At 39.7% G+C, this 13358-nt stretch overlaps 1 protein-coding gene across 2 annotated transcripts in view; it reads right to left on the reverse strand.

Moving 5' to 3' along the window:
* The window catches only part of cfap210 (cilia and flagella associated protein 210), a 46798-nt gene that overhangs the window by 30346 nt on the left and 3094 nt on the right, over positions 1 to 13358 (reverse strand). Inside the window, exons 2-3 of one of the 2 annotated variants that reach the window (XM_072261892.1) lie at positions 11300 to 11377; positions 2050 to 2273 (exon numbers count right to left, since the gene is read on the reverse strand). In XM_072261892.1, coding sequence (XP_072117993.1) covers positions 2050 to 2273; positions 11300 to 11377 — 302 coding nt within the window. The remainder of the gene's footprint in view (positions 1 to 2049; positions 2274 to 11299; positions 11378 to 13358) is intronic. The other variant, XM_072261890.1, reaches the window with a different exon arrangement.

The following is a 13358-nucleotide window of genomic DNA, read 5'->3' on the forward strand; positions in this document are numbered from 1 at the left end:
TGTATCAGTATTACAGTGGAGCAAAGGGAATTACAGAGGTATGAGAGAGGAGCTGGACAAAGTTGATTGGTAGGGACACAGGCAGGGATATGGTAGAGCAGCAATGGCTGGAGTTTCTGGGAACAATTCGAAAGCTGCACGATAGATACATCACAAAGAAGAAGTATTCTAAATGCAGGATGACCAACGGTGGATGACAAGGGAAGCAAAGCCAACATAAAAGCAAAAGAAAGGACATATAATAGAGCAAAAATTAGTGGGAAGTTAGGGGATTGGGAAACTTTTAAAAACCAACAGAAGGCAACTAAAAAGCCATAAGGAGGGAAAAGATCAAATACGAAGGTAAGCTAGCCAATATTATCAAAGAGGATACCAAAAGAGGATACCAAGAGTAAAAGAGAGGTGAGAATAGATATCAGACTGCTGGAAAATGATGCTGGAGAGGTAGTATTCAGGGACAAGGAAATGGCAGGTGAACTGAGTAAGTATATTACATCAGCCTTCACTGAGGAAGACACTAGCAATATTCAGAAATTTGAGAGTCAGAGGGCAGAAGTGAGTGCAGTTGCTATTACTAAGAAGATGGTGCTAGGAAATCTGAAAAGTCTAAAGGTAGATAAGTCAACTGTACCAGATGGACTACACCCTAGGGTTCTGAAAGAAGTGGCTGAAGAGATTGTGGAGGCATTAGTAATGATCCTTCAAGAATCACTAGATTCTGCCATGGTTCTGGAGCATTGGAAAATTGCAAATGTCATTCAAGAAGGGAGGAAAGCGGAAGGAAGGAAACTATAGGCCAAATAGCTTGACCTTATTTGTTGGGAAGATGGTGGAGTCCCTTATCAAGGATGAGGTTGAGAAGATGCTGGAGTCTCGTATTGAGGATGAAGTTTCGGGGTACTTGGATGCTCGTGGTTAGATAGGCCAAAGTCAGTGTGATTTTCTTAAGGAAAAATCTTGCCTGGTAATTCTTTGAGGAAATAACACGCGGGATAAACAGAGGAGAATCAGTGGGCATTGTGTACTTGGATCTTTGGAAGGCCTTTGACAAGATGGTGTACATGAGGCTGCTTAGCAAGATAAGAGCCCATGGTGTTATAGGAAAGATGGATAGCATGGATAGAGCATTGGCTAATTGGTAGAAGACAAAGGGTGAAAATAAAGGGATTGGTTGCTGGTGACTAATAGGCAACCTACAACTTCATAAAAGTTCAACTGGTTTGTAAGTCTCTGACAGTCTAATACTTGTGGCAGATTTTGGCTACCGATTAGAATATGTAAAGCAATGTTGTCATGGTTTCCCTAATAAACAATACATTTTGAAGACATGCAGCTACTGAGAGGTTGAGGTACTGTATATTTGAGTCTGTCCACAGAAGTAACCTCGAGACTATCTGTATTTGACCAAGATTGGATCAGCAATGATACTGCTCAATAGTAAAGAAGGCTTGAGGGACTGGTTGATCTCTTTCTGTTCCTAGTTTTACAGTTGGATGTTACAGTGAATAACAAACTTCTACAAATGCAACAAAAATCTTCACACTAAGCCTACTTCTTATTAGAATTATTTGTGTGAAATTGTCAGTGTCATTCAAGAGACACAAATGCACGAAGCTATAAAGCACTAAACAGAAACATTTTAATTGCTTCACTGTTGTGATGACATACAATGATGTTTATTTCAATTCGCCTTACAGCCTTCCCCAATATGATCTGGACAAAATACATAAATACATAGAAACTGTATAAAAACTCTGTGTCATTACTTCCAAATTAAAAATTAAAGGACAATACTCAAGGTTGTTCCTGGAAGTGTAAAATAAAATTTTGCTAACCCCTATCTTTTCTGATTTTCTATCCTCATTTTACATCTGTTTATCAGATACAATCAAATGAACTCAACTATACTTTAGATGTTAAATTTTTAAAAATCGTGCTTCCTTATTGGATTCACAATAGAATTTTTCAAATTTTAATGACGAACAATAAAACACTATAATGTACAACATAACAATGACAGATGGTGCAAGATACTTAAAGAATGCTTACTGCAATGGTATTTGTCCAGTGTTTAGTTATTTCTTTAGATTGTAAATGTAAAGCCTCCCTTTCTTCCTTCAGAGTACGTAAAAATTCAGCTTCTTTATTTATTCCATTCAAATCATCCTGGATGCGTTGCCATTCTGCTTTTGGAATAACTGTGACTTGTCGAAGATCAACCAAATTTGGAAATTGTAATCCACGAAAGGCATTTGGCTTGGTATGAATCTGTCCTAAAATTTTCAAACCATGAAATTCCAAACAGAGTAATTATATTCCCTGTCATACTTTGCAAAAGCGCTGTTTCTAATATCATCTGTCTGCTTTAATTGGTAAATGGTAGCAATCACCTTGTGATAACAGAACTGAACATCAGTGTTTAACGCGTATAACTGAAAGCAAAATAAGAATTGTTTTAACCAAGCAAATTTAAAACACCTTTACATTTTCATTTAGCTTCATTGTGGCCAGCCTGTTAACTTCAGGATTTGCACTCATCTGTAAACATACAGCTTTATGAAGCATCAGACTCTGAAGAGTTTTAATATTTTGTAAATTTTCAATATCTGTTTTAAGGGCTGCATATTTCCAACGTTTTAACAGATTATCATAAAAATCCCCAAAACATGAAAATTAACTCTCTGCAGTTAGTGGGGCTTCAGTGGGTCAATCAGTGCATAAATTGGTTGGTGCGCTTGATTAGCAGAACACTGAACTCTTAAAACAGCTGGCATACTAAATATGCATTTACGCCAAACTTTTTAAACTTACTCGAATGATACCGACTAATGATGAATGCTATCAGCTAGTTATTCTATACTGACTAACATTTGTCTCTCAGTAACTCCAATGAAAAAGTTGACTTGGTTTGGCCATTTTTTTGTGTAACCTTTCTGAAGACTTTCTACAATAGGTACCTTCCAAGAAATTCTGCATTGACTGTAAAAAAAACTGTTAAGTTCTCCTAAGCCTACAAAATATGAAAATATGTTGACGCTGGAAGTCTTAATTAAAGGCTGAAAATGTCAGTAAATCTCAGATTAAGTAGCTTCCACTAAAAATGAAAGAGAACCAGAGTGAACAATTTTGATTCTCCAGGGTTTTCAACCTGAAATGTTAAATGGATAACAGCGATAACTACGTTGGAGTGCTGTTAACTGATTCAGCCCAGCATTCAACAAGATCATCCTCTAGGTATTACTCAACAAGCTTCCAAACCTGGGCCTCTATACCTTTCTGCACCTGCATTGTTGACGTCTTCATTGGGAAACCACTGTCAGTGCAGGTAAGAAATAATAACCCCTTGCCGACAACCAACACAGCCGCACCTCAAAGATGCAGGTTTAGCCCACTGCTCTACTCTCTCTACACCAGGGATCTCAAACTGAGTGATATCGCACCTCCCCCCAGGTGTAGTAGTGTAGTGGGAATTTCTAAGTGGGAGATAAAGATAAAGCAGTCAGTGGTGGGGGTGGGGGTCTCAGTAACAAGGGGGACAGCTGAGAGATTACAGGCTTAATTAAAGAAATGAATTACTTATTATAAGCATTTGATCCTCAGTGACTCATTATGAGTTATATTGATCACAAAATCACCTCATCCCTTGCTAACACACCATTCTCTTAGACTTTACCCAAAGCATGTTATAGTTGTTGAAAACAATGTGACTCTTCCGTATTTGGCATATCATGAGAAATATGGACTGAAGAAATCATGTTATTTCTGGGCCCGGTCTGTGCATTATTGCCATTCACTACTGTAGTACCGTGTTAGCTAGTATGATTTTCATACTCTTATCATGCAGTGATACAATTCCAGTGAATTAGGGTGTGGTGTTCAATGGGGTAAAATTCAGAATCTGCTTTTTCGAATGGTCTTGATGAACTTCTCTAGACCATGGCCCAACCAAGATATCGCTGCCTCACTTTATATACCTTCAGGCAGAGAGTCAGGTTTTGCTTGAGCTGTAATGATATCATAACTTTCCCCTTTTATTAATCACAGCACTTGAGGTTGGACTTAAATAATGGTTGTTAATCCATAATGAAATTGGCTGAAGCAGACCAAATGAAAAAGAAGTGTAGAAAGTATAGTGTGAAGTATCTGAAATATGGATTTATACCAGCACTATGCAATTGAGGCATTGAAGCCATCCAGGCTCCTTGAACATTTTTAAATAATATACTCTGATAGAGCAAACACGAACTTGGCTTATTTTTGGTCACTTCGTGAAAGCTTTTCAGAAAAGGAAAGAACTTCAAAACATGTTTGCCAGCACTTCACAACAAAATAGTGATGGTTTGCCTGCCAACCATCATGGCTCATTGCTCATTGCTAAATCTGGAAAGCCGCATACAATTGGAGAAGAACAGGTTCTGCCAGCAGGAAAGGAGGTTCTGAGTACAGTTTTCCATAAGTGACCAGACCAAATAACACTGGACAACAAAGATTTTGCTTCCTGAATACCTTTCGGTGTATCTTATGAATTTTGGGCTACTGATCATGAAAATCACCATGAAATTTCCCTAGTACACACCATTTTTTGAAATCACTTATGTTTAGTATTTCAATTCATAATTCAAGTCAATTAAAATGTTGCCTACAATGTAAGCTGGAAAGTTTCCTATCTTGTCCAGGCATGCTTGGGAATGCTTAGGCAGCGTGGCTGCTGCATGACAGGACAGGTTTTAGTAATAATTATTGGGTTCAGGACTGTAAGGATGAAATTTGCACCAGGCACAAAAATTTCTATGAAGGATTTTGATATTTGAGACAGATGCTTCCAGGAATAATTGATGCCAAGATTAAGGAAAGCATTTTTGTTGGTCCACAAATCAAGCAGGTCATCAATGACAGGCAATTTGAAGAATTTCCAGTAAGACCGGAGAAAATCACATGGAAGGCATTCAAGGAAGTTGTTAAAACTTTTCTCGGCATCTACAGAGCACCAAACAACATTTGTACATGCAGCTGTTTGAAAGCATGCTTCAAGCATATAAAACTATGAAATACAACATGTCACTAAAAGATTCATTTTCTGCATTCCCATTTAGACTCCTTCCCTGCAAATCTTGGTGCTGTTAGTGACGAGCCTGGTGAAAGGTTTCACCAGGACATTGCAGTCATGGAGAAAAGATACCAGGGCAACTGGAATCCATCAATGCTGGCGAATTATTGTTGGACACTTAAATGAGAAGCTTCAGACACTGAGTACAAATGAAAATCATTAACAAAATATTTTTAACTTAGTTGAACTATTGCAAAGCATCAGCACCATTATGCAATTAAACACATGATATTCAATAAAAGTTTATTTGTTGTTTCTCCAAATTCCTACGTGATACAAGTAGTCTGAAATTATATCTTCAAGCAGTCTATCATAAACAAAAAAATTCTGAGGGAGCGACACTTTTGAAAAAAATTCGTTGTCCAGTGTAATTAAAGCCATTCAGCTCAACGACAACTGTTCAAAGATAAACAGATGAAATGTCTGAGAATGTGAAAGACACATTGTGCAACATATATTTAGAAAAACAGAATTTGTTCTGTGGTTGGATGAGTCAATTTTGAAAGGCAACAAATCTTTGTTTCTTTGTTATGTTTACTTCATAAAAGATGAAAGCATGGTTCAAAAGTTATTATTTGCAAGGGGATTAGAAACAGGTATGAAGGGCGAGTCAATATTTTGGGTTATTGAGCAATTTTTCAAAGAGGACATTCTGCTCACCAACATCCTTACCTGTGCAACAGATGGGGCACCATAAATGACAGAATGCCACTGTGGGGATATTACTTCCTTGAGAAAAAGCTGTACCTAACATATTTACCATTCATTATGTAATTCACAAACAACATCTTGTCACAAAAAACCTAAGTGATCAGCAGCACAAATCATTAAACACTATTAATACAGCAGTAAATAAAATCAAGTCCCACACTCTCAATTCTCAACTATTTCAAGAGCATTTACTGAGAACAATGAACACTTGCTGTTGCACACAGGAGTCAAACAGCTCTTAAAAGGAAACTGCCTGAGATGCTTTTATACACTTTTTGAAACTGATAAAATTCTTTGAAGACTCTAAAGTTTCATTCAGTAATCATCTCAAGAATATTAGGCATGATATTGCTTATTTGTCAAAATTATTCACAAAATTTAATGAAATCAGTCTTCATTTACAAGGAAACGATGGGAATCCTATCAAAGTCACATCAATCATCTCCACATTTCTAACCAAGTTAACCCTATTAAAGTGCAACATTGGTCATCGTGTCCATGTCCAATTTCTGAGCCTCTCTGAGTTGAAAGAGAAAGAATACCAGATGATGATCTTCAAATATACTGTGCCCCCTCTGAATGCTCTCCTGCATTGTGGAAAAAGGTTAAGAAGCTCTTTATTACCTTTTCAACATCATATTTAGTGGAGCACAGTTTCAGTGCAGCCACCCAACTTCTTCAAAGCAATGAAACATACTGCAAATTACCGAATCTGGGGATCTGAGAGTCCTTCGGAGTGATATTCAGCCTGATGTCGAGAAGCCGATATCACTCCAACTATCTCACTGAATGGTGGAAAAGCAATAAAGTAGTGAATAGTTGGACTACTAATATATGCACTAAAATTGTTGGTGAGAATTGTTTTACTGTAATTAAAGAATTTTATTTGTATGTAGCTTTAAATAGATTTGAATTATTTTTGCAATTATTTGGAACTGCATTGAATTTGATGTTCATATTTCTTTCATTGTGCATCATTCTTTATCATTTTTATGTAATGGCTGGAAAGGGAGAGGATGGCACTGGGGATATGGTCTGGGAGCAAACGGAGAAGTACACAAAAATGTTTAGCAGCCACTGCTCTGTACTCACGACTGCGAAGTTAGGCACAGCTCAAGCACCATCTACATACTCACCAATGACACAACAGTTGGCAGAATATCAGATGGTGATAAGGAGGCATGCAAGAGTGACACAAACCAGCTGGCTGACTGGTGTCACAACAATAATCTTGCAGTCAATGTCAGTAAGACCAAGGAATTGATTGTGGACTTCAGGAAGTGGAAGACACCAGTCTTAATTGAGGGGTCAGTGGCAGAAAGAGAGAGAAGCTTCAAGTTCTTTGACACCAACATCTCAGACGATATATCCTGGGCCAACATACTAACTTGATCATGAAGAAGGCACACCAGTGGCTGTACTTCATTTGGAGTTTGAGGAGATTTGGTATGTCACCAAAGATTAGCAAATTTCTACAGATGTATCATGTATTCTGTCTGGTACAGGGGCTCCAATGCACAGGATCAAAAGAGGCTGCAAAGGGATGTAAACTCAGCCAGCTCCAACATGGACTCTAGCCTCCCCATCATTGAGGATATCTTCAGAAGGTAGTACCTCAAGAAAACATGTCCATCATTAAGAACCCTCACAAAGCAGGTCATGCCCTCTTCTCATTACTACCATCAGGGAGGAGGCACAGGAGCCTCAATGTTGCAAACTCAACATTTTAGGAACCGCTTCTTCCCCTTCACCATCAAATTTCTGAAAGGTCCATGAACACTACCTCACTATTTTTCTTTCTTTTTGTACTTTTAAAAATATATTTCTTATTGTAACTTATAGTAATTTTTTATGTATTGCGTTGTACTGCTGCTGCAAAACATTAGATTTCACTACATATGTCAATGATAACAAATCTGATTCTGAACTATTTCATTTTTCAAAGATGCTATCTGATTGACTGTTTCCAGCATCTTCTGATTTTATTTCGATATTGGCAGCTACCTATAATAAATGTGGTTGGTGCAAAGTCAAGTCGTCACTTTTTATTGTCATTTCGACCATAAACTGCTGGTACAGTACACAATAAAAACGAAACAACGTTCCTCCAGGACTATGGTGCTACATGAAACAACACAAAACTACACTAGACTAAGTGAGACGACACAAGGCTACATTAGACTACGTGAAACAACACAAAAACTACACTAGACTACAGAACCTACACAGGACTACATAAAGTGCACAAAACAGTGCAGGGCAGTACAATAATTAATAAACAAGACAATAGGCACAGTAGAGGATAAATTACAATATAATAATAAATGATGTAGATGTTAATCTAAATTCTGGGTATTAAAGAGTCTGATGGCTTGGAGGAAGAAACTGTTGCACAGTCTGGTCATGAAAGCCTGAATGCTTTGGTACTTTTTGCCAGATGGCAGGAGGGAGAAGAGTTTATATTAGGGGTGCATGGGGTCCTTCACAATGCTGTTGGCTTTACGGGTGCAGCGTGTGGTGTAAATGTCTGTAATGGCAGGAAGAGAGACTCCAATGATCTTCTCAGCTGACTTCACTATCCGCTGCAAAGTCTTGCGATCTGAGACGGTGCAATTCCCGAACCAGGCAGTGATGCAGCTACTCAGGATGCTCTCGATACATCCTCTGTAGAATGTGGTGAGGATGGGGGTGGGGGGGGGTGGGAGATGGACTTTTCTCAGCCTTCGCAAAAAGTAGAGATGCTGCTGGGCTTTCTTGGCTATGGAGCTGGTGTTGAGGGATGAGGTGAAATTCTCCGCCAGGTGAACACCAGGAAATTTGGTGCTCTTAATGATCTCAACGGAGGAGCCATCAATGTTCAGTGGAGAGTGGTCGCGCCGTGCTCTCCTGAAGTCAACAACCATCTCTTTTGTTTTGTTCACATTCAGAGACAGGTTGTTGGCTCTGCACCAGTCCATTAGCTGCGCACCGCCTGTCTGTATGCTGACTCATCGTTCTTGCTGATGAGACCCACCACGGTCACGTCATCAGCGAACTTATATAGAAACATAGAAAATAGGTGCAGGAGTAGGCCATTCGGCCCTTCGAGCCTGCACTGCCATTCAGTATGATCATGGCTGATCATCCAACTCAGAACCCTATACCTGCCTCCTCTCCATACCCCCGATCCCTTTAGCCACAAGGGCCATATCTAACTCCCTCTTAAATATAGCCAATGAACTGGCCTCAACTGTTTCCTGTGGCAGAGAATTCCACAGATTCACCACTCACTGTGTGAAGAAGTTTTTCCTCATCTCGGTCCTAAAAGGCTTCCCCTTTATCCTCAAACTGTGACCCCTCATTCTGGACTTCTCTAACACCGGGAACAATCTTCCTGCATCTAGCCTGTCCAATCCCTTTAGAATTTTATACGTTTCAATCAGATCCCCCCTTAATCTTCTAAATTCCAGAGAGTATAAGCCTAGTCGATCCAGTCCTTCATCATATGAAAGTCCCGCCATCCCAGGAATCAATCCGGTGAACCTTCTTTGTACTCCCTCTATGGCAAGAATGTCTTTCCTCAGAATAGGGGACCAAAACTACACACAATACTCCAGGTGTGGTCTCACCAAGGCCTTGTACAATAGCAGTAGTACCTCCCTGCTCCTGTACTCGAATCCTCTTGCTATGAATGCCAGCATACCATTCGCCTTTTTCACCGCCTGCTGTACCTGCATGCCCACTTTCAATGACTGGTGTACAATGACACCCAGGTCTCGTTGCACCTCCCCTTTTCCTAATCAGCCACAATTCAGATAATAATCTGTTTTCCTGTTCTTGCCACCAAAGTGGATAACCTCACATTTATCCACATTCAATTGTATCTGCCATGAATTTGCCCACTCACCTAACCTATCCCGGTCACCCTGCATCCTCTTAGCATCCTCCTCACAGCTAACACTGCCGCCCAGCTTCATGTCATCCACAAACTTGGAGATGCGGGCATTTAATTCCCTCATCTAAGTCATTAATATATATTGTAAACAACTGGGGTCCCAGCACTGAGCCTTGCGGTACCCCACTAGTCACTGCCTGCCATTCTGAAAAGGTCCCGTTTATTCCCACTCTTTGCTTCCTGTCTGCCAACCAATTCTCTATCCACAACAATACCATACCCCCAATACCGTATGCTTTAAGTTTGCACACTAATCTCCTGTGTGGGACCTTGTCAAAAGCCTTTTGAAAATCCAAATATACCACATCCACTCGTTCTCCCCTATCCACTCTACTAGTTACATCCTCAAGAAATTCTGTGAGATTTGTCAGACATGATTTTCCTTCCACAAATCCATGCTGACTTTGTCCGATGATTTCACTGCTTTCCAAATGTACTGTTATCACATCTTTGATAACTGACTCTAGCATTTTCCCCACCACTGATATCAGGCTTACCGGTCTATAATTCCCCGGTTTCTCTCTCCCTTTATTAAAAAGTGGGGTTACATTAGCCACCCTCCAATCCTCAGGAACTAATCCAGAATCTAACGAGTTTTGAAAAGTTATCACTAATGCATCCACTATTTCTTGGGCTACTTCCTTAAGCACTCTGGGATGCAGACCATCTGGCCCTGGGAATTTATCTGCCTTTAATCCCTTCAATTTACCTAACACCACTTCCCTACTAACATGTACTTCCCTCAGTTCCTCCATCTCACTAGACCCTCAGTCCCCTACTATTTCCAGAAGATTATTTATGTCCTCCTTAGTGAAGACAGAACCAGAGTAGTTATTCAATTGGTCTGCCATGTCCTTGTTCCCCATGATCAATTCACCTGTTTCTGACTGTAAGGGACCTACATTTGTCTTAACCAATCTTTTTCTTTTCACATATGATGATGTGATTCGAGCTGTGTATTGCTGCACAGTCGTGGGTCAGTAGAGTGAACAGCAGTGGAACACAGCCCTGCGGGACCCCATGCTCAGTGTGATGGTGTTGGAGATGCTGCTCCTGATCTGGACTGGCTGAGGTCTCTCAGTCAGGAAGTCTAGGATCCAGTTGCAGAGGGAGGTGTTCAGGCCCAGCAGTTTCAGCTTTCCAATCAAGTGCTGAGGAATGATTGTGTTGAATGCTGAACTGAAGTCTATGAACAGCATTCGATTGTACCTGTCTTTTTTGTCCAACTCCCCCTATCTGTAGCCAGATCAGGAATATGTCCTGTGTTTGATATCTGCACACAATCCAGAATCCAGGATACATTGAATTAGCGAGCATAAATTAGCGGATCTGGGGCAACAATCATTTTGTTCTCCTTTACACTTGTATACTACAGAATGACAATAAACAATCTTGATGTTTATTTGTGTTATTTAATAATATCCAAGCAAAATTTTCTAGTCATACTATCCTTTTAACGCTACACCTATTTACAACAGAACTTAATTCTTTATTTATAATTTAACACAATATGCATGGCTATATTTCTCAACATTAAAAGCACCTACCATTCCCTTCTCCAGGTTCCTTTTCCTCAGAACATTTTGGTGCACATAATTTGGTGTTCCGAACTGAAGATATTCTACCTACAGTGCATATATAATAAGCAGCTGGAAAATTATTTCCAAAAACACACAATTATAATAATTACAGTTCATCTACTAATTTACTTTTACAATTACTAATTTACTTGTTCCTCATTAAGAATCTTATCAAACTGCAAAAGGAATACAATTCATATTTAAGATCAAAATAGTTGAGTGACAGCACATTGCAGGGTGACTGCAAAGTGACTAAGGATGGGAACTGAATATTCTGGGGTCTTTTAAATTTTAGGAAGGTAGACAGAAGGTAAAAAGAAGTGGATAGCTTCCTTTGTAAAGGTTGAGGTCAATGCTTATTAGACTTGACTCAAAAGATCAAGACAGAATTAATTTCATAGTCATAGTCATACTTTATTGATCCCAGGTTAAATATTAGTTAAATAGTAATATGTAAATTATGCCAGTAAATTATGAAATAAGTTCAGGACCAGCCTATCGGCTCAGGGTGTCTGACCCTCCAAGGGAGGAGTTGTAAAGTTTGATGGCCACAGGCAGGAATGACTTCGTATGACACTCTGTGCTGCATCTCGGAGGAATGAGTCTCTGGCTGAATGTACTCCTGTGCCCACCCAGTACATTATGTAATGGATGGGAGACATTGTCCAAGATGGCATGCAGCTTAGACAGCATCCTCTTTCAGACACCACCGTGAGAGAGTCCAGTTCCATCCCCACAACATCACTGGCCTTACGAATGAGTTTGTTGATTCTGTTGGTGTCTGCTACCCTCAGCCTGCTGCCCCAGCACACAACAGCAAACATGATAGCACTGGCCACCACAGACTGGTAGTTTGGGTGCAGATAGGATAAGGCAAGGTTAACAAATCATTGATGGCAATAGGATCTCTAATGGTAGCGATATGCAGATCAGAAATGAAGGAAAAGCTGGGAACTTGAAATAGACTTAATTATTATGGGTGGCATTAATCTTCACATGGATTGAGCAAATCAAATTGGCAAAGTCAGCCTTTAGATGAGTTCATAAAGAATTGAATAATAACTTGTGGAGCCAACCAGGAAACTGGCTATTTTAGATAAGATGGTATGGTAACAAGAGATAATTAATTAATAATTTCTAAGTAAAGGATCCTTTGGGACGGTCTCAATTTCATAGTTAATTCTGAAAATGAGAAACTGAGATCTAAAACCAGTACCTTAAACTTCAATGAAAATATGAACATAAGGAACATAAGGGTTGGGAAAAATAAAAAGGATGAAGATAAACAGTGACAGATGTTCATAACTCTCAACAAAAATGTGTTCTAGTAAGAAATAAATACTGTGAGAAAGATAATGCATCTGTAAACAATTTTAAATAGGTTTTTTTTAGGAAAAAACAGTTTATAACTATAGCATTATTAATTACAAACACAAAAGATCCTGCAGATGATGGAAATCCAGGGCAACACACAAAATGCCAAACAAAAACAACAGGAATTCTGCAGATGCTGGAAATTCAAGCAACACACATCAAAGTTGCTGGTGAACGCAGCAGGCCAAGCAGCATCTGTAGGAAGAGGTGCAGTCGACGTTTCAGGCTGAAACCCTTCGTCAGGACAAGTTCAGCAATCAGGCAGCATCTATGGAGGGAATAAGCAGTTGGCATTCTGGGCTGAGACTCTTCATCAGGACTGGAAAGGAAGGTGGAAGAAGCCAGATTAAGATGGTGGAGCAGGGGAGGATAAGAAGTACAAGTTGACAGGTGATAGCTGAAGCCAAGTGAGGGAAAAGGTGGATGGGTAGAGGAGGGGAAAGTGAGAAATTGGGAGGTGATGGGTTGAAAAGGTAAAGGGCTGAAGAAGAAGGAATCTGATAGGAGAGGGGAGTGGACCATGGGAGAAAAGGAAGGAGGAGGAGCACCAAAAGGAGGTAATGGGTAAGTGAGGAAAAGGGCAACAGAGGAGCTGGAATGGAGAATGAAAAAAGAGGGGGGTTGGGGGAAAATTACCAGAAGTTAGAAAAAT

Source organism: Mobula birostris, chromosome 6 (genome assembly GCF_030028105.1).
Source record: "Mobula birostris isolate sMobBir1 chromosome 6, sMobBir1.hap1, whole genome shotgun sequence".
NCBI classification, from domain to species: domain Eukaryota; kingdom Metazoa; phylum Chordata; class Chondrichthyes; order Myliobatiformes; family Myliobatidae; genus Mobula; species Mobula birostris.